A 22022-nucleotide genomic window follows, 5' to 3' on the forward strand; every position below is an offset into this window, starting at 1 on the left:
CACAGACTGTGAAGACTGCAAAAGAAGTCCCAACCCCCAACCACAACCAACCTGCCCCTGCTCCAAAACTAAAGGAGAACCTTGTATCTGGAAATAAAAACCACTTTCACATAGGAAACTGAGGACCAGGTCAACCATCCGTGGATCGTCTGCTAATATTAAATTAAAGGAAGTAGGAAGACTAAACTCAACACGAAGGGCTGAAAGAAGGGGACATGCCACCAATATGTGAGATATCGTCAGTCTAGGGCCACAACCACATTGTGGGGGTGGGTCGTTCCGTAGGAGGAAACAATGGGTGAGCCGGGTATGATGAATGTGTAAAAGGCTTAAAACAGTGGACTCCTTCCGAGAGGAGGGGAAAGAAGAGCGCCAAACTGCAGTAGACTCCTTGATTGTGCGGAGTTTATTACTATGAGCACTAGTGCTCCAGATGGCATTCCACTGCTGGGCAAAGAGAGATTTGATGTAGATCCGCATATCCGCAGCTGGAATCATGAAAGGAAAAGGAGTAAGTATCTGCTTGTCTGGCCAAACGGTCAGCCAATTCATTCCCTGGGATGCCCACATGACTTGGGACCCCGAGAAAGAGGACTGAACAGGCAGCACGTTCAAGGGCAGAGAGGTGGTCATGGATAGCAGAGACCAAAGGGTGACAAGAATAGCATCGATTGATAGCCTGCAGGCTGCTAGTGAAGTCGGAACAAATTAAAACACTGTGGAGGGAGGCCTGAGAAACAAAAAGGAGAGCCCTGGAAATGGCTAGAAGCTCAGCTATGAACACGCTACATGATCCTGGCAACAAATGGTGCTCGAAGCCAGTACGAGACATGAAAGTGTATCCCACCTTATCATTAGTCTTAGAACCATCAGTGTAAAAGTGTAAAAGATAGTGGCACCCTGGAACTCTGCAAGGATGGCACATACAAGATGCCGGTAAACCATAGGAGCAACAGAGACATTAGGACCCTGGAATAGATCAGACCTAATCCATCGTCTGGGAGGAGGGAAAAATCTCTCATTGGCGAAGAGCACAGGGTACACAGGATGGTCAGGGAACTGGCATATGGCGATTGCGTAAGAGACAAGGAGTTGGCTCCATCGGATGTGTAGAGGGGGAATTCCTGCTTCTGTGAGGAGACTATCAACAGGCCTAGTGCGAAAGGCACCAATAGCCAGACGCACTCCACAATGCTAGACAGGGTCAAGGCATTTGAAATGGAAGGAGCTGCTGAGCCATAAACCTGACTACCATAATCCAGTCTGGACAAGACCAGATGGAGAAGAGTCGAACAGTCTGCACCCCAAGATGTGTGGGCCAGGAGGCGGAGAGCGTTAAGCTTCCACATGCATGTAGCCTTTAGGTGGCAAATTTGAGGCAGCCATATCAGCTTGTTATCAAAAATAAGGCCCAAGAAACGGGACTGTGCTACAACATCGAGGAGCTGGTTGCCTAAACAAAGTTCTGGATCGGGGTGTACTGTGGGTCGACAACATGAATGCATAACCCACGTTTTGGAGGGAGAAAACTGGAAGCCATGGGCAGTGGCCCACGCAGAGGCCTGTCGGATGGCACCTTTGAGCTCATGCTCAGCAGATGCTACCAAGTAGGAGCTGCACCAGATGCAAAAATTGTCTACGTACAATGCTGGGGTAACCAGAGGCCCAACAAAGGTCACAAGCCCATTGATGGCAATGAGGAAGAGAGTGACACTTTGCACAGAACCCTGTGACATACCATTCTCCTGAATCTGAGGGGCACTGAGTGAAGAGCCAACTCGAACCCAGAATAGCCGGTAAGATAAAAACTTGCCGATAAAAATCTGAAGGGGAGCATGGAAGCCCCAGTCATGGAAGGTAACTAAAATGTGATGGCACCAAGCCACGTGCCACACGCCTTATGTAGGTCAAAGAAAACTACGACAAGCTGCCAGCAGCGAGTAAAAGCCTGTCGGATGGCTGATTCCAATCGGAGTAAATGGTCAGTTGGAGATCACACTGCCCAGAACCCACACTGATACGGAGACAAAACACCCCAAGATTCCAGTACCCAACATAAGATGAAGTTGACCACCCTTTCGAGCAGTTTACAAAGTACATTCGTAAGGCTAATGAGGTGGCAGCTGTCTCAAGATGTTGGGTTTTTCCCAGGCTTAAGGATGTGGATAACTATACTGTCTCACCATTGCCTCTGGGGAACGTCCAAATGTTGGATTATCTGATTGTGAATGGAATCCGGCCCTGTGGCTGTGTCTTGTGAAGAGCTAAGAGCCTGCACCAATTCCCATTCAGCGAAAGGTGCATTATAGGGTTCAACATGGTGCAGGAGAAATGGAGGGGGGTCTGTTCAAACTCTGCATTTCTGCTGAAGAAAGGTAGGAGGGTAGGAAGCGGACGATGATGCCATCACAAAGTGTGTCGCAAGGTGTTCTGCAAGGACCAATGGATCAGTGCACAGAGCACCTTAGAGGTTCAGACTCTGGACAGTTGACTGTTGCTGGCGGCCCAAAACGCTATGGAGCTTTGGCCAAACCTGCGATGAAGAGGGATACATCCCCAGGGAGGAAACATAGCATTCCCAGCATTCATTTTTACTCCACTTAATGAGGTAACACGCCTTAGTACTGAGACACTTAAAAGTGAGGAGGTTGGTCTGGGAAGGGTGTCAAATCGCTGCAGCACCCACTGGCAGTCCGCGACAGTGACAGTGATGGTGACATCCTTGGTACCAGGGAGCCCTGTGGATAGAGGGACAGCAGTGCAAGCAGCATGAAGAAGAGCAGCAGAGATGCCTTGCACAACTGTATCAATGGATTTCGAGAGGGAGGTGTCAAAGCAGAGAGCAGACATGTATAAATGCCAATTGGCCCTGTGGAATGCCCAACGTGGGGGCCTGTCTGCTGGGCAACAGGGGAGCGATAGTATCACTGGAAAATGCTCACTGTCACGAAGGTCATATTGGGATGACCAATGTACGGAAGCCACGAGGGCAGGGGAGGAGGTTGTGAGATTGACAGCAAAGAAGGTGCCATGAGCAGTACTGAAGTGGGTAGGGGAACCATCATTGAAGGGAGACAAATCGAGGTCCGTGGTAAGATGGTCAGTTAGCATACCCCTACCCATTGAAGTGACACTCCCCCACAGTGGTTGGTGGGCATTGAAGTCCCCATGGAGGAGAAAAGGGGCAAGAGTTGCTGGATTACGGTAGATAGTGCAAATAATCAAGTGGCCTACCTGGATGGAGGTAGACATTGCAAATGGTCATTGCTGGAGTCGTTTGCACTCTAACTTCTATTACTTCCAAGGTGGTACGTAGGGAGATCCAGTCACTAATGACATTGGAGCGGACCAAAGAGCAGATGCCATCACATGCTATTCCAGGTACAGCACGGTTCTGACAGAACGCCCGATAACCATGTAAAGTTGGAGAGTGACCATCACGGAAATGCATTTCCTGAAGAACGAGACAGAAGGCAGAATAAGAGGAGACAAGATGTTGCATTTCTGGTAGGTGACGATAGTATCCGTTGCAGTTCCACTGGATGATCGTGTGGTGTGAGTCCGAGGCAGACATGGAGAAGCCGAGAAGGAGGTCAGGTCACTTGGTCAGTTGTTGTCACCGACAAGGATGGGGTGACATCCATAAATAAGATGTCAGACCCAGGTTGTGAGGGGGGGAGATGGCACCACTGGGGGCACTTTGTCTTGGGATCTATGTTACTGCTTCTTCAGTTTCTGAGGTAGAGGAGAGCAGGGCACAGGGGGAGTACAGGCTTCTGCAAGATCAGGAACCGAAAGATAGCAGATGACCTTGGGGGCACACAGATGGTGCGCCTCGTAGCCAAGTGCTGGTGGGAGTCTTCTGGACTGAGAGACACTGGGGAAAGGGGTCCTAGGAGGGAGAAGAGATTTTGAGTTCATTATACACTGAAGTGCATAGTGCAAAATTTGATGATGATTGTTGGAGTGCAGGAAGGTGCAGACCACAACAGCACAAACTTCTAACAAACATATCACTCTTACACAGACAACTAGCTACCTATATTATGTTTACAAATGAAAATCATGCTCTTTAGTACTTACCACCATTTTGCTTCAGAATATATATATCTGCCTTTGGGGTGAATTATCTTAATATCTGAAACAAAGAAAAATAGATGTAGTACACACACACACACACACACACACACACACACACACACACACACACACACACACACACACACACACAAGGCCCTCAAGGAACAAATTTATATTTAAAAACACCAACCTACATTAGAATTTGACATGGACGGAAGTGTGCAACGATACAAGTTCTTGATATGATATTTGTTGTTTCGTATTTATATTATAGTGTATTATATTGTATGTACTGTATTCAGACATTCTTGGCTTATCATCCAGTATATATTTGACATACAATGTGCATGTAAAAAATTGCTGATTCTTCAGAGTACATTAATCATTGTAACCCTGAAGAGATTACATCTGGAATATATGGACACTGCACAATGAGTCAAACTAAGAATCTGCATAACTGCTTTGTCATGTTTGTAGAAGGAATATACAGACATCACAGCCAATAAAATGACATTGTAATAAAGTAATTCATAACTCCTGGTAACATTTCTGTACTTTTGCTCCACAACTTTGTTGCCCATGGAAACGAAAATTCCACATACGGCACGATTTTTCTTCTTCCAACCTTCTCCTCCTCCTACTCCTTCATTCTTCTATTCTTTGTACTGACAGTGCTGTTTACAGTACTGACATAGGCATCATTAATTGTTACAGAAAACTGATATTAAGTTGAGAAATCATCATCAAGCAACGAAGCACATATGGATACCCAACAATTTTCATGTTCCATACATGCCCACATGAAGGAAAACCTGAAATATTCAATAAGTCAATGAATGCAATAGTGTTGCTACACAGCAAAAAAATTTTAATAATGGCACTATTTTGTTTATTTTATTTATACTTAACATGATAATGAACACCTAAGTCAGTAAATATTTTTTAAAAAATGCTATTCTCAAAACTCTGCTGCTTTTCCGTCTGTTCAGCCCTCTTTACTTGGACATGTATTTTACATGTATTAAATATGTGGACTACAATCAACTCAAATCCACTGAGACATAAATTGAAGCTGCGTGCAAGATTGTCTGGACAAGATTCAGTATCACAGGTGGGCAATGGATTCTATCAACCACCAGACTCACATCCTGATGCAACTGAAAAGTTCAGAGGTAACCTCGGTTTACCAGTGTGTAAGTTCCCAAATCATAATGTATTCGGCAGAGGAGACTTTAATAATTCAACAATCAATCGGAGTAATTTTAGTGGTGAGCATGACAAGACACCCTATGAGGCATTACTAAATGCCTTCACTGAAAACTACCTAGAAGTGATGGTTCAGAATCCCACAAACTATGGAAATATATTAGATCTAATGGCAACACACAGACCTGACCTCTTGCAGGATGTTCGCAATGACATTGAGGCAGTTGTAGCAACAATGATTACCAAAGTACAAAAGAGTAACTAAACCTGTAGAGAGTTGTGTATGCTCAGTAAACTCCATAAAAGGCAATAATCCCATATCTCAAAGAAGAATTTCAAACTTTCAGTCCAAGACAGAAGCATGTAGAGAAACAATGGCTCCAGTTAAAAACAATAGTTGACCATACACTGGATAGATATGTACTTAGTAGAACAGTTTATAACAGGAAGGTTTCTCCACGGTATACAGTCACTGTAGAGAAACTTCTAAGGAAACAAACGACTGCATAAAAGGCGTAAAATAAAGCATAGGGCTACAGATAGTGAGGCACTCAAAATGGACGTGCCTGTCAACAGGTCAATTCATGAAGCCTTCAATGACAATTGTAGCAGAATCTTACAGAATCCTTCTCACAAAACCCAAGTAAATTCTGGTCACACATTAAGGCTGTCAGTAGTATAAGATTTGGTGTCCATATACACAAGGATGACAGGAACTGAAAATTTGGGGTACCAAAGCAAAAGCAGCTAACTTCATTTGAAAATGTATCTTTACAAAGGAACTAGGAGCACTGCCTCAGTTTAATTCTCACACTACAGCAAAGATGAGTGAAATAGTTATTTGTATCAGCAGTGTCAAGAAACAGCTGAAGATAAATAATGTTCTAGGACTTGATAGAATCCCTGTCTATAAAAAATTTAAGGCTGCATTAGTCCCACTTTTAACTATGATCAACCACAGATTCCTCTAATAAATAACAGTGCCTAGTAATTGGAAGAGATCACATCCGCCCATAAGGAGGATTGCGGAAACGATATATAAAATTCTTGTACAATATTTTTGACCTCTGTCTGCCAAAGAATCTTATAACATATTCTGAGCTCAAAGGTAATGAGATAATTCGAACAGGATGACCACCACAATGCCAACTAGCATTGGTTCTGAAAAATATGTCATGTGGACCTGACACTTTTCTAACAGCCTAGACAATGAAGACCAAATGAAGGCCTAAAAGGGATAAAAAAAATCGCCTACTCACAAAATTTTGTACAGTGGTAGTAGGTAACGTCAACAACATATTAAACATCCCCACCGCAAGGGTGCGTGCATGGTGGTGGGGGCCATTTAAAGGTCACTTTATGTTTTTCTTTAATACCTCCATAACTGCAGCTTATAGAGAAAATGTTTAGCAGTACAAAATTAAATTACATTAAATTCCCTACAAAAAAAGGTCCTACTCATTTCTTTTTCTCTAGGACTAATAGTTCCCGCATTGCAGGTGATGGAAAAATTGCAGATTATTAAAAATAGTGTATTAATGGTATAACAATGTTTACTGTTAAATGAAGTATCTTAAATGTGTGTGTCATGTCTAAGTGCAGTAAAGCCGTATTAAGGGATTCATTCTATTCTCAGTGTGTAACAGGGTGGAGGAGGCAGGGGCAGGGAGGGAGGGTGGGTGGGTAGAAGTGTCAGGGAAGGTAGGTCAACGGATTGCAGTCATGCACACTGAAGAGCAATCATGTGATTCTACACACTAACATGACAATAAGCAACTACAAGGTGCTTCACAAAGTTATACGAATCCTCCACGACACGCCTTATGAATCACTGGTGATGGAGTGTGCAGACACACCCAGGGGAGGGGGGTGAGGGGTGGAGCGGACCAAGCAACGAGGTGATTGGTCCCATTGGATTTGGGAAAGATGGGGAAGGAAGTCGCCCATGGCCTTTCAAAGGAACCATCCAGACATTTTCCTGGAACGGTTTAGGGAAATCACGGAAACCCTAAATCAGGATGGCCAGATGCGGGTTTCAACTGTCGTCCTCCCAAATGTGAGTCCAGTGTGCTAACCACTGTGCCACTTTGGTAGGTGGGATGGAAGTATCTTAAAGTCCTTAACACTGTATGGAATACAGATTTAAGTTACTAATACTAATGCAAGAAACGCATATGGACAGAATCTATGTGAAACTCTATGCACTGATCTACACTGCTAGTAGCGAAAATGATTCTTAGTCACCTTGTACAGCAGCTGCAGCATTCTTCTGTAAAAGGCGAGTTCCCCATTATGAGAGCTGCTCAGTTTTCTTTTTACAGATAGACTATACCTCCCCATCATTTTCTGTCCAGTTCTCGTATGTAAGTACACAAAATAACGTCACTGAGCCGGTCATACAGTGGAGTTGTTTTCAGTTTATTAAGTAAGTACTTATTTGCAGTTGTTAACTGAGCTATTAGGTAAAAATGTTTTAACAGTTGGAGCTGTTAACTGACTGCCATACTGAAGAGCCTGTCCTAAGCGAAACATGCTGTTAACACGTATTTGACAATGTTGATTTTATTGATTCCACTACCACTGTCCGGAATACTTTGCACTGCTTGAGGGTATGGAATGTGTCACCCTGGTATCAGCTCTTCCAACATCTGAAGAGGCCCAGAGGCTTAAATTGTCTCCCTCTGAAACAGAAGTCAAGCAATGCATTACAGCAGATTACTGTTCTAGAGAGTCGTATACCATCAGACATATCCACAGCAACCTTGAAAGATACACTGTGGTTGTGTGGTATGGGGCTCTACTCCTTGCAGCCCACTCTACAGTGCCAGCACTTCCTGAACGGAAGAGATTTATGTAGAGTACCAGTAACACAATGTTGAAAGAAGTGCAGTAAGTTTCTTGTCATTCATTAACTCAACAACTAAGTGACTATGATACCTTTCCCGCCAACACTACAAAGGTCACTGACATCATCACACCTACAAGTTACACACTTCTCAGCCGTCGTTTATAGAAATGTATTCTATATGAAAGCTCACTTAATGACTGCAAATAAGTTCTCATCCAATAAATTGAAAATAACCCTACTATATAAACATGAGCTCAATGAAGTTATTTTGTCTATTCACATAAGAGAACTGGCAAGAAATGCTGGGGTGGAATAGCCTGTCTGCAAAATGAAAAGTGAGCAGCACTCGTGGTGGGAGAATGATGACTCAGACTCTGACTCAATTTCCCCACTAGCAGTGTAGAACAGTGTGGAAAGGTTTATGAAGATTCTGTCCACATGCATTTTCTACATTAGTATTATTAGTAACTCATTGGTATTCCGTGCAGTGCTAATGCAATTAACAACCCCCCCCCCCCTCCTCCTCGGAGAACTCTGTGCACTGCATCACCAGTTATTTGTGAAGTGCGCTGTGGAGGGTCAGTATAACTTTGTGAAACACCTTGTAGTTGTGTCTGTAATCACCTGCTTGCTCTTCATTTTACAGACCTATGAAAGAGGGGAGTGCATGAGCAAAAGCCAGCAATCTACCTTCCCTGGTGCTTCTACCTCCATCCCCAGAATACAATCTATCCCTTAACACAGCTCTACTGCACTTAATATGTGGTACACACATTTAAGATTTATTCTTAACCCACTTCATTTAACAAACACTATTTTTAATAATATATGATTTTTCCACTACCTGCAACGTGGAAATTATTAGTCCTAGAGAAAAAATTAATAGGACACTCTTTGTAATAAATTTAATGTAGTTTAATTTTATACTGGGAATCATGTTCACAAGCAGCCATTATTTTCAAGTGAAACATAAAACAGAATCCTTTAAACACCCCCCCCCCTCCACATATACACACACACACACACACACACACACACACACACACACACGAGCGCACGCTGCCGCCGCTGCCACCACCACCAGCAGCAGCAGCAGCAGCGGAGATGTTTATTATGATGTTGACACTTCCTCCTATTATTGTACAAAAATTTCCCTTCGCTGACTGGACTAAGTGCCATGGTCAAGCAACACACAACACCAAGGTTGTTGCCACTGTCACAGAAGTTTCGCTGGGAAGCCCTTGCACAACCTCCATACAGTCCCAATCTCTCCCCATGCAATTTTCATATTTCTGGAGCCCTGAAGAAAGACATTCATGGCCATCAATTTGCTTCAGACAATGAGGTGCACGCCTCTGTAGTTAAGTTACAGACTGCCCTGTAACATAATAAAATTTGGAGCCCTCTAGCATCAGAGGGCTGCTAATATGGAGACATGAAGAATAAAGATGTAGAATGTTAATTGTGTTTGTTTTCTTTAAAAAGCTCCAAGAGTTTTCACATAAAGTTTGCAGGCATTACCTCCCAGCATGACTTTGTAATAAACAATTTACTTACTCTTTTTCCCTTCTGTCTTGCTTTCATTTGACTGCCCCTCATAGAAAAAATGTCTAGCAGAAAAGTTACAGGTCTTATTATTAATGTTGCTGCTTTGTATGTTTTATCAGCAAGTAAACAGGTTTTTCAGAACCTCATCAGCAAACTGAGGAATAATAAACCACATATAACACACTATTTTGTTACTGTACAAACAATTTTCCTTTCCAGAATCAGTTTTCACTCTGCAGCAGTGTGTACGTCAATTTGAAGCATCCTGCCAGATTACAGCTGTGTGCTGCACCAGGACTAAATCTTGGGGTCTCGAGAACTGGCTGTGAAAGCTAAGGTCCCATGTGCGAATACCAGCCTGGCATACAGTCTTAATCTGCAAAGAAGTTTCAACTCTCCTTCAGCTGTATTATTGTGTAGTTCCAGTCATATAATGCTGGTTTTGGGGTAATCTGATTCATTTCCCATGAACCAGCTACATAATCAAAGTGTAATCAGCTTCCATGAAATATATTTCCTCAGATTTTCTGGATCCTTACAACAAAAGCTCATGGGCCCATACGACACCTGGCTGCTGGGGCAATTGCTTGGGCTGATCCAGCTTGAAGCAGCTCACTTTTCTTAGTTTGGAATAGGAGCTGATACAGGATTATGAAACAAATATTTATTTAAAGACTCTCAAAAATCTGGGGAAGACCAGTTAGAGGAAGTTGACTACACCACTCTTCTCACAGGTGCTCAAATACTGAACCATATGAGCCAGAATCAGTAGCAATATAAACTGAAGTGAACAATACAGGACACAGCTGTAAGAAAAACTACTTATGCAGAAGTCACTAGAAGCTGGTGTTTAGGAGTCATATGCATGTGACATTTGTAAGATTCTGAAAACGAACACCAAGAAGAAATTTACTTAATTACATTTCATTAAAATCATGGCCAAAAAAGTTTACAACAGGTGTGCAAACAGTTTGTCTTCAGTCTCATTACACACTCAGTACCAGGGTTTACACACAGGGTAGTTACGCCTGGGCCTATGGCACCGACAGGAAAGGGAACACAAAGGACCTGGATTGGCAATCGACTTTTTGAGGACGCTTTGTCACAAAAAAGCCTGCCATTTTGAAAATATGGAAGGCAAGCCATATACAAAGTGTGTATTTAGCTTATTTGGAAATGCACATAGGAAGTGAATGTTTTGGCAATGCATTTTATTTGGGAGGTGCTATTAACAAAGATGAGAAACCAACACCATTGAAGCTTTTGTCATTTCGGCTACAAAAAGAACAAAACCAATTATGATTGCATTCAAAATGCACCTGTCAATGGCAATATCTAACTTTTACAGAAAACGTCATTTTCTGTGTGGAGGACCGAAAAGAATTAAAAATTATCTCTGAATTAATGTTTTGTAAAGGCGACTATGTATTATTTGTACTGAAAATTGAATGTGAAATTACAAATACGATTAAATTGTGATGGCACTATTGATGACTTCACCAGAAAGAAGTCTTCACAAAAAGACTTGTAGGTTACTGTTTATAGTCATGATTTAACATTAAAATACGTTTACTTCTTTTCTTTTTATGAATAAACTGAACCAAATCAGTTGAAAATAGGTATTTCATTTCCCTCCAACAAACCCCATTCCTATCCAAAACATGGCACTACATAAGTCATGCTTGGCCCATCCCTCACTCCGATACAAATTTCTGGAGAAATATAGCTGTAAGCACAAACATAAATTAAGCAGAGTCTATGATATGTTTCTTTTAAGTAATTCAATTATTGACTACTTTTTTTGTAAAATGGAATCTTAATTATGTAACATTTGAAAACAAAAATGCCACAATGTCTAGCCCTGCTCAGTACCTCCTGGAAAATGACCATCCAAGGCTGTTGAGCATGGCAGGATTTAATTTCATGCTTTGAACAATCACTGGATTGTTCCATCAGCTCAGATCTAGTGGAAACTGAAGTAATGAATCACCTATGGAAAAATTTCATTGGGGTGTTAAATCAGACTAATGCACCTGTCATGCAGTAGATCCTGCTCAACATATTCAGAGCACCTTGAAGTCAACTGTTATCTGTAACCACACATCAACACCGGAATGTACTGACCCACAATCATGCTAGAACCAGAGGTGTTTGTGAATGTCAAGCAGTAATGCATTCAGAAGTTTAATATGTGCAGCAAACTACACACTAATGGTAAGCATGCTTGCAAAAGTATAAGTCTTAGAAAATGGTTATCAGACACTCCACTCCAAATGTTCACAGTAAACAGAACATATGGAAATGGATATTAGAGTCTGTGAGATCCTAGACACCACATAGAAGATCTATTCTTACTACAGTCCATGGAATAAAACACAGGGGAGGATGTGTGCCCTCTATGGGTGTAGGCAGGCACATTGTCATGGGGAACAAGATCTCCAAACGCATATCATTTAGAGTTGCTGTCCAGTTTTCACACAATTCATTAGGAATGAATTTTGGGGTTCTGGAGAAACATTGTCTAACATGGATAATTAATTAGGAATGGTTGGTGGCATATCTTTAAACATTGGCTGCCTGTTGCTAAAACAACATCAACAATTGGGGTTCGTGCAGAAAGCACCAATCAATTCCGACTCCACTACAGTGCACAGGGTCTAGTAACCCTACACTGACCCATAAGTGACTCTCACTGGATTAAAATAAAAAATACTAGAATCTGTTGATCTCACGCCCAAGAAGTTTTCCTGAGGGAGTGTTGGGAGTTTAATTTTCATATACAGGTGGTCCTGAGGTGCTTTGTGAGGTAAACGTGTTAGTTCACAGTCCAATAGCATTTCTAAAAAGCAATCATCATTTAACACTTCTAGGCTAAAAACAATACCCACAATCATTATAGGTCCATACCCATGTCTTCTGAATGGCCAATCAAAGATGAAGTTTTGTGAGTACAGGCAGAAGACAGTGACATACAAGGCCACCGATACATTTGGTCCCACAACAGCAGCTATTCCATTTAACAAGACTCATATCGGTGGAAAGTTACCTCAGACGCCCCACCCATGTAATGTAGATAAGATGTGGTGACACCATGTGGAAGTGGAGGTGCCAATGTGCAAAAGCATCACTGGCAGTAAAAAAGTCCAACAGGGGGTTGTGGATCTGGATATTCAAAACTCAAATTTCTTGTTCCCACTTTCTATCATTGCATAGGTATAACTCCCACATCCCAAATCTCGTTCAACATCAAAAGGATACTTTGCTAAAGTCACTAAGGTCATGAAGCATTTCATTATTTATGGGTTCTGCACCTGGGGAGGTATTTCTGCATTGTGCTAACGAACTGTTGAATTCCCAATCTGTAAAACTGGAATTATAGGTCTTACCAGTCAAACGTTAAAAGATTGCATACTATGTTTGGTTAAAATATGTTGAGTAAAATTGGGTGAAAATTGTTTGAAGCTGCCATTTCAGCATAGAATATTCCCAGTAATTTGGCCATATAGAAAAGATTGGTATGAAGTACTCTTCCGCCTAGAACTCCAGACATTCCAGATTGGAAACGATCCAACACCTGGGCATCTGTTGTACGTATTCACTGAAGCAGTATACTGTTCCTAACAGTCCAGTTTCTGTCGTTTCATTAAATAACGTGCTTTTACTTAGTCATTTATACAAAATCAGACTACTCACAGAATGTTCTTTGTTTTTGATAGCCTTGGCTATTTCTTGAGATCACCACAGTACAGTCTTGGATCAACATGGTCTAGATGAGTAGGATATCACTTTATGCATTGTAGGGGTAGTCACATTCACTGTTTCTTGTACTATGTCTTCAGTGCCCTATTTTGGGGGTATTGTGAAACCGGCTTATAAGTTCATAAGCAGCTTAAGCCGGTATTACACTATCAAATTTCTTTGTCAAAGATTTGATCAAAGATGTGATAAAATATTCGTCATATATATTTGACAAAGATCTTTGACGTGGCGCTAAAAAGGGATATTACACTGTCATCGTATTTTTCATCAAAGTTCAAGATAGATGGCTGACAACAACAACTTGTTATTAACTGCAGTAGTTGCATGTACCACAATTCCACGGTGTGCACATGTGGAAGAGAAGCAGGGGGAAAAAAAGGAAACATACCTGGATGAAGCCGTGGGTTTTACGACAACACGATAAAAGCATTCAAGAAAACTTGTTATGTGAGCTTATAGTGGAAGACATCAAGTCGTACATCAATTACTTAAGAATGGATGAGCATACATTTCTGTGTGTGCTCAGTGAAGTGTATCCCCATATCACAAAGCACAATACTCACTTAAGAACTGCCATATCTGCAGAAGACAGGTTCACTGTAACACTCCTATTTCTTGCTACAGGAGAGATTTAGGTTAGGTTAGGTCTCCAATCTTCTTAATCTATGTTTTATTCAAGGTGCCTCACGTTGTAAAGTGCCTCATCAGCTTCATACATCTCTATTAATTTTGTAGTTGTCAGTACACACCAACTGTATTTAATGGCAATGTTTATAAAACACTACAGATGACAGAACGCTGCAGCGATGCTAGCACTCCACTTAGTAACATGTCACACAGCAGTGATCAGAAGACAAGCGACTTCTTTGATCAAATCTGCAGCGAGGCCCTAGATTTGATCAAATATTTGACGACATTTGACAAAGAAATTTGATAGTGTAATACCAGCCTTATAAGCAGCAAACCATTCCCAAAGCAGACACCTGGATTCTAATAGCTACAGCCTCGAGTGTGGTGTCTAGTAACACCTATTCGCTAATATTGTTAAATATTTTAGCTTTTACCTACTACAATAATTTTATAATTGTGTACCAGTTACCACATTTTATTAAAATTACATGTTTATATCTGCAGTTGACAATGATATGAATACAGAAGTGATCTCTAGCAGCAATAAATGTGAACATGTTTTCTAGTAACTTTCACCACATGTCAGTTCAGTGGCACTCTTGTATCAGTGATGTACTCTGACTTTTAATATGGGATGGATGCGTTTGGCTCATTTTTAAATACTGGTTGTAACTTTGACATGCCAATGCATCTTACATCAGTTATCCAGCTAATTAATATATGGATTACATTTATAGCTCTATCGGGTACTTGCACTATCCTTTACCAAGGAATTTTTGACAATAATTCACCCTATGTATTATATTGATGACACTGTATGTTATTTTCCATAATTTAATATTTTACACGTACATACATTATTCACAGATCAGATGATGGTAACAGTTTTACCAAAACCAGTCATCATAAATAAAAGCATTGCAAATACAATCTTTGCTCAGAAGCTGTCTTCCTTCAAGTTAAAAAAAATTCACTTTCCAATCACAAACGCAGTAATATTCTCAGATAAAGAACTCTGCAAGATTCATGAACATTGATAAACTTTAATGTACCTCCTTCTCTACATGACAAAATATATTACAACACAGTGTCAATATATGTCTGTTGTCTCTTCAAACAAACATCTGATTCATTTTCTCATCACCTCCTATGATAGCACTGTAGATGACCACAGGAAAAAACACTAGCTGGGAGCTCTGATTTACTTACCAGTTAATCCGTTAACTAACAGCTGCCCCCCTCTGCTTCCAAAAGCTTCACTAAAACAAGTAAAGAGCGAGTAACGGAATGTTGGTGGCAAGGATGAGTCCACAGTCCAGCCACTGGTATTAGTTCCTCCAGGTGCTTATTTAGCACCACAAACAGTTTATGTAAAGCAAAATAAGTGGCAAGTCACTACCACCCAGGTGGTTAATTAAACTGCTTAGGAAATCAGCAGTCAGATCAACAAGAAAATCCACTGGGCAGCTAATGTACTGGCTAGGTGTCATTTAACATTTCCAGGATGCTCAGCAAGCAGCCATTAAAGCACAGGGTGAAGTCACCAGTATGTCATAGCTTATGACATAACCATGCAAACACGTTTAATACATTCAGAAGCCAGTCTTGATTCCTTTGTATGCTTGGTTAAGTGATGAAAAATACCAGCCTTGTTCTTATAGTGGAAGCACAGCCATTGCAGATTGTGTACTGTTTCCCACTATAGACCACCAATGTCCATATCTGCTGAACGGCCTACAGAGTCTTATCAATGCTGCAGTAGTTTTCTTTAGATGTGCTGTGAGCTCATGTTGCTGGGCTCTGCTGACTAGGTCAAGTGTACACTACACAAAGGAAGCAGTTAATCGGGTATTAAAGCAAGTATGACATGTTCCATAAAATTTCGAGCGTGCAGCCACATAAATTTCACTTCTTCTAATATTTCAGCTGCTTATCGTCCAGCCATCTTCAGAGTGAGCCAAGGTGACAGATGCTCCAGTACTTACGCTGTCCTTTTAAACAAGCGGACCATGCTACTACACATTGATACACAAGCCGCCAGAGAAGTTGATCATCAGCAAAGAGGTACAACATATGAGTGAAATTAGATCTATGGCTGCATGGTCCATCCACGCAGTGATATTGATGTATCACTGTGGTCTGCAATATCACGATGTCTTTGCAAGTTTATGACAGAAGGTGCTGGATTCCATGATTTGTCCAAGCTGAAGCCCCTATCTCTATTAATTAAAATCGTCACCAACCAAATTTCAGTTGTATCTTTCACTACTGAGTGCCAGAAAGATGAAGTCAAGGCTAAAATTTTGACATATCATATCACCACAGAGTATCCAGTGTCAATGCAGTGCTCTGCCACTACCAGTTTATTAGGTTGTAAGAGCCAGATGTACCTGCAGTGCTCTGAGCATCTCTCTGGGACTGTGTGTCGTCTGTCCGATGGATTAACAGCAACACACAGAGGGAATCTTTTAAACCCCAGGATTCCAAAGCACCAAATCATCTTTAACAGAACCCAGGAGTGCTGTCGTCTTTGGCGGTGGGCAAAAAATTACTTTCACCTTGTGTTAGCTGAGAATCCATCCTATTTTCCAGCATATAGCCATAAAGCCACAGATTTAAAACTTTCTGTATCTTTTTCTGCATTCCTTATGCCCACTGCTGGTTTCATTTGAGTGACTCACATATCTGCTGTGGAGAGTACCCGTTTGCTTCAAAAACTCTTCTCAAGTGTAGAAGCTCGCCCTCCAGACTGCTTTCATCAGCAATGACATCTGCTCTGTGTACCACAGTTCCGAGAACACTCGTCTGCGAAGGACGGTAGCAGCTATTTGCATGTAAATATAAATCCGAATGGGTAAATTTCCGATATACTGCATGTCCCAAAGTGCAACCACCTTTGTGTCCTGCCAAAACATCCAAAAATGGAATGCACCTATCTTTTTCGATTTCCATCATGAACTGAATTTGTCTATGGATGGAATTGGGATGATTTAAAAATTCTTTTAATTTATCTTCACTATGGGGGCACACTACAAATGTGTCATCAAAATAACTCCTAAATACTGTGACTTCAAGCTGCAGATTCCAGCACCTTCTCCTCAAAGTCCTCCATAAAAAATACACCCACCAAGGGCAACAAAGGACAACTCATGGTGACACCATCAGTATGTTCATAAAATTTGTTGTTGAGTAAAAAATATATCGAGGTCAAAACATGTTCAAACAAAGCTGAAATCTCTCTATCAAAGGTTTTGCCAATGAGAATGATTCTGAAAGAGGATCCTTTGTGAACAACGACACTACATCGAAACTGACTAACATATCAGATCTGTTCAGTTTGAGTGATTTTAGCTTGCCAATGAAGTCCTCAGAGTTCGTATGCGATGAGCACATTTTCGCCACAAGAGGCCTTAATAACGGCACTAGGTCACAGTCATAGGTTGGAGAGCCAGTGGCTATCAGACACAGGTGAACACCATTCTTACGGATCTTTGGAAGCCCATAAAGCCTCGGAGGAACCGCACCACTTGGTTTCAGTCTTCACACACATCTGGTGGAAAGAAGCGAAGCAGTTTTCCTTACCACCTGGTTAGTGGAGTCTTTACTGATCTTGAGGTATGTGCTATCACTCAGTAAACAATTCATTTTATCACGACGGTCATCATGAGACATTAAAACAGTGGCATTACCTTTATCAGTTGGAAGAACCACCATCTCGATTTGAGAGGATGGGCCAAGTGCTGGACCATCAATCACCTCAGCTCACTCTGAATAAGACTGGACAATATACAGCTGAAATATTAGAAGAAGAAGAAGAAGAAGAAGAAGAAGAAGTAGTAGTTTATGTGGCTGCATGCCTAAAATTTTATGGAACAGACACTGCACTGGGAAACTATGCACATGAAGTGCCTCTTCAGAAAGGAGATGGTTTTACGTGTTCACTGATTGGATAAGTTAAGACAGTTGAGAGCGAGGTTACTGAACTCTAAGTTCTTTATTAAGGTGCAATGACCATGGCATAGTTCCAAAGTTAGCCAGGTTAGTACATTTTATTTAGGTTGACTATCGTAAGTAGGATTTTAAGCTGGTGCTGCTATTGGTAAGGAGAGGATCCGCTTTACCCACCAAAAACTGGACCTGGCTTCTGAATAACTTTACAGCCTACATCTGAAGGTATCTGTGGAGTTACCCTACAACTCATGGACCTGGATTGATGGTATAATGTGGGCCGAGTCAGACTGGGTTCATGACGTAGCCACATCAAGACAGACAGCAAACTTTAGCCAGCATGAGATGTCTTCGCAGCAAGAAATTATTATTCGACACTCCATCATTAATATGATGGATAAAGATTTAGATGATGCTACAATGATGGTTTTAAGTAAAGGACTGAACTTCGCACCCACATCAAAGTTTTTACCAATACCTGCATTCATCAGTGCCATTGAAGAAGCTGTTTGACCTCTTTCTGTGGAATCAGGAGAAGTCTTTCTGTGGAATCAGGAGAAGAAATAAGATGTGAAATTTGACTTGCAGTTATGAAGGTTCACCCACAAAAGGGTAACATATCTGTGGTAGAGGGGGCTGCATTACATAACCTCCACCATGATACCGAAACTAGTTCTTCCAGCCAATAAAGGTAATGCCACTGTTTTTATGCATCGTGATGACTATCATGATAAAATGAACTATTTACTGAGTGACAGCACATACATCACGATCAGTAAATACCCCACCAACCAGGTGGTAAGGAAGACTAATTCACTTCCAAACAACTCACCCTTTCCACCAGAAGTTGTGCAAAGATTCAAAACCAAGTGGTGCAGTAACTCCGATGCCTTATGGACTTTCATATGGATCATTGGATGGTGTTCCTCTGCATCCAATAGTGAGCAACATTGGCTCGCCAACCCATGACTGTGCCAAACACTTATCCTCATTATTGAGGCCTCTGGTAGGAATATGCGCACATCACATACATAACTCCGTGGACTTCATTGGCAAACTAAAATCACTCAAACTGAACAGTTCTGGTACACTAGTCAGTTTCGATGTAGTGTTGTCGTTAACAAAGGTTCCTCTTTCAGAATTACAATTTCTCATTGGCAAACCTTTGATTGAGAGATATCGGCTTTGTTTCAATATGTTTTGACCTCGACATATTTTTTAACTCTATAATTAATTTTATGAGCAGAGTGATAGTGTCGCCATGGGAATTCCTTTGTCGCCCTCAGTGGGTATCTTTTTGTGGAGGACTTTGAGGAGAAGGTGCTGGCATCTGCAGCTTGAAGCCCACAGTATTTAGGAGTTATTTTGATGACACATTTGTAGTATGACCCCATGGTGACGATAAATTAAAAGAATTTTTAAATCATCACAATTCCATCCATAGACAAATTCAGTTCATGATGGAAATCGAGAAAGCTGAGTGCATTCATATTTTTGGATGTTTTGGTAGGACACAAAGATGACAGCACTTGGGACATGTAGTATATCGGAAACTGACCCAACATTTAAATTTTTGTGCAAATAGTCGCCACCACCCTTTGCAGACGATGAGTGTTCTCAGAACTCTGGTACACAGAGCACACATCATTGCTGATGAAAGCAGTCTGGAGTATGAGCTCCTACACTTGAGAAGACTTTTTAAGGCCAATGGGTACTCTCCACAGTAGATATGTAACACACTACAAATGAAACCAGCAGAGGGCATAAGGAATGCAGAAGAGACAATGTTTTAAATCCATGGCTTTATGGCCATACATTGGAAGCCTATCACCAAAAATAGGACGGATTCTCAGAAAACACAAAGCGAAAATGATTTTTCACCCTCCTGGGTTCTGTTAAAGATGATTTGGTGCTTCAGAAGTCTGGAGTTTACAAAATCCCCTCTGAATGTGGCTGTTCATACACCAGACAGACGACACATACAGTCCATGAGATAGGCACAGAGCACCGCAGGTACATCTGGCTCTTACAACCTAATAAATCGGCAGTGGCAGAGCTCTGTGTTGACACTGGACACTATGGTGTATGGTAACGTCAAAATTTTAGCCTCGACTTCATCTTTCTGGCACTCAGTAGCAAAAGATGCAACTAAAATTCAGTTTGCGATGAATTTAATTAATAGAGATAGGGGCCTCAGCTTGGACAAATCATGGACTCCAGCACTTTCCGTCAAACTCACAAAGTCGTCGTGATGGTGCATCTCACAGTGATACATCGATATCACCATGTGGATAGACCATGCAGCCATAGATCTAATTTCACGCGTATGTTGTACCTCTTTGCTGTCAATCAAAGTCTCTGGTGGCCTGTGTATCAGTGGCCACATGTGCAGTAGCGTGGTCTGCTGGTTTAAAAGGACAGAGCGAGTCCTGGAGCTTCAGTCACTTTTAAAGATGAAGATGCACTCAAGTATGACGTACTTGAGTGGGCTGACGTTAACATTTTGTACTGCTGCTGTGACCTGTGCTTGTTATTACTAGCCTTTAGGTTTTTGACCAAGGCACCTCCTATTCGTGGACCTTTCTTCCTCTAATGTCTCTCACATATCCATCAATGTACTTTCCTCCCTTCTTCCTCTCCTAAGAGGGATACTGGAGTTGTCATTTATGTTCCAATGGAAGTTGTTATTCCTCACTCCCATCCACTACAGTTTGCAGAGAAATGTATATGCCTGTATTTTCCAGTAACTAACAATGTCATGATGTGAACCCTCTATTTCCCAGTTCTGCACAAGTTGCGCATCCCAGACAGCAGTCCAATGATCACATTTGTGTTGATTTTTCATATCTTTGTACATTGTATATGGCTAGCTGTCATTAACATCCTGGTCCATACATTTTACAGATGTGACACGGCACGTAAGTCCACAAATAAAAACCAGCCACCTGACACCCCCTGCACACACAGGCATCTCTCACAGATACACGGTTAATCTGGAGTGAATGGAAATGACGTCCCAAGCTTCTGGACAGAGTGTAGGGGAACGATGCAGGAGACCCATACTGCCGGACTAGGAAAGGTCCTAACGGAGGTGGTTCGCCGTTGCCTTCCTCCGACTGTAATGGGAATGGATGATGATGATGATGATGAGGAGGAGGACGACGACGACGATGACAACACCCAGTCATCTTGGGACAGGTGAAAATCCCCGACCCCGCTGGGAATCGAACCTAGGCCCCACGCTCGGGAAGCGAGAACACTACCGTGAGACCACAAGCTGCAGACTTAATCTGGATATTTCAGTAAATTTCTTTATAAGGTGACTGAGGCACAATATGTGTTGCAATTCAGTAGTGATCATTTCTGAGCACCCTTTGTGAAATATTATTTAACCACAAAAGTCCAATATAAATGTATTGCAAACACCAGTCAAATTTGGCAGTGCAGCTCCTCTGTCTGGTCCCAGAATTGCTACTGCCACTTTTGGAGAATTATAAGAACTTTCTAGCTGTAGGTCACGACCAGAGGGACTATATTCTTACTATTGGGAGTTGCACAGCAACATATAAATCAGATGCACCCTTGTCCCTATATTACAGATAGGTCAACAACACTGGCAGTGAGGAGACCATTGTTGACACCTGTCTTGGGTCACTCAACTGATACCACTGCTGCTAAGGGAGCAGTGGTGGGGGGGGGGGGGGGTCAAATTTCTTGAAATTTCCAAAGAGTGTAAGTAAGGTTGTTTCATAAATTGTATGCTTTCATGGCTGATGTTTCCTTCAGTTAAAACTTCATGGCTGAAAGGCAGTTGTCGATATATGAAGCTGTTCCCTGATGTTTCGTCTCTGACTGCAAGACATCTTCGACAGTTGCAGTTTTATCTCCAAAGACGTCTCCCACAGAGACTAAATGTCAGGGAATAGTTTTATATACTGAGCATGACCTCTCAACCAGGAAGCTTTAACAGAACATATTTTGTATGTTTATATGCAGCACATTA

The 22022-nt window shown here is 41.6% G+C and overlaps 1 protein-coding gene across 1 annotated transcript in view; it reads right to left on the bottom strand.

Annotated features, from left to right (window-relative positions):
* The window catches only part of LOC124555637 (UPF0587 protein v1g245604), a 138393-nt gene that overhangs the window by 101921 nt on the left and 14450 nt on the right, over window positions 1-22022 (bottom strand). The window contains exon 2 of the mRNA XM_047129615.1: window positions 4084-4138. Within this exon, the coding sequence (XP_046985571.1) occupies window positions 4084-4089 (6 nt within the window). The 5' untranslated portion in view covers window positions 4090-4138. The remainder of the gene's footprint in view (window positions 1-4083; window positions 4139-22022) is intronic.

Source organism: Schistocerca americana, chromosome X (genome assembly GCF_021461395.2).
Source record: "Schistocerca americana isolate TAMUIC-IGC-003095 chromosome X, iqSchAmer2.1, whole genome shotgun sequence".
Taxonomy (NCBI): Eukaryota; Metazoa; Arthropoda; class Insecta; order Orthoptera; family Acrididae; genus Schistocerca; species Schistocerca americana.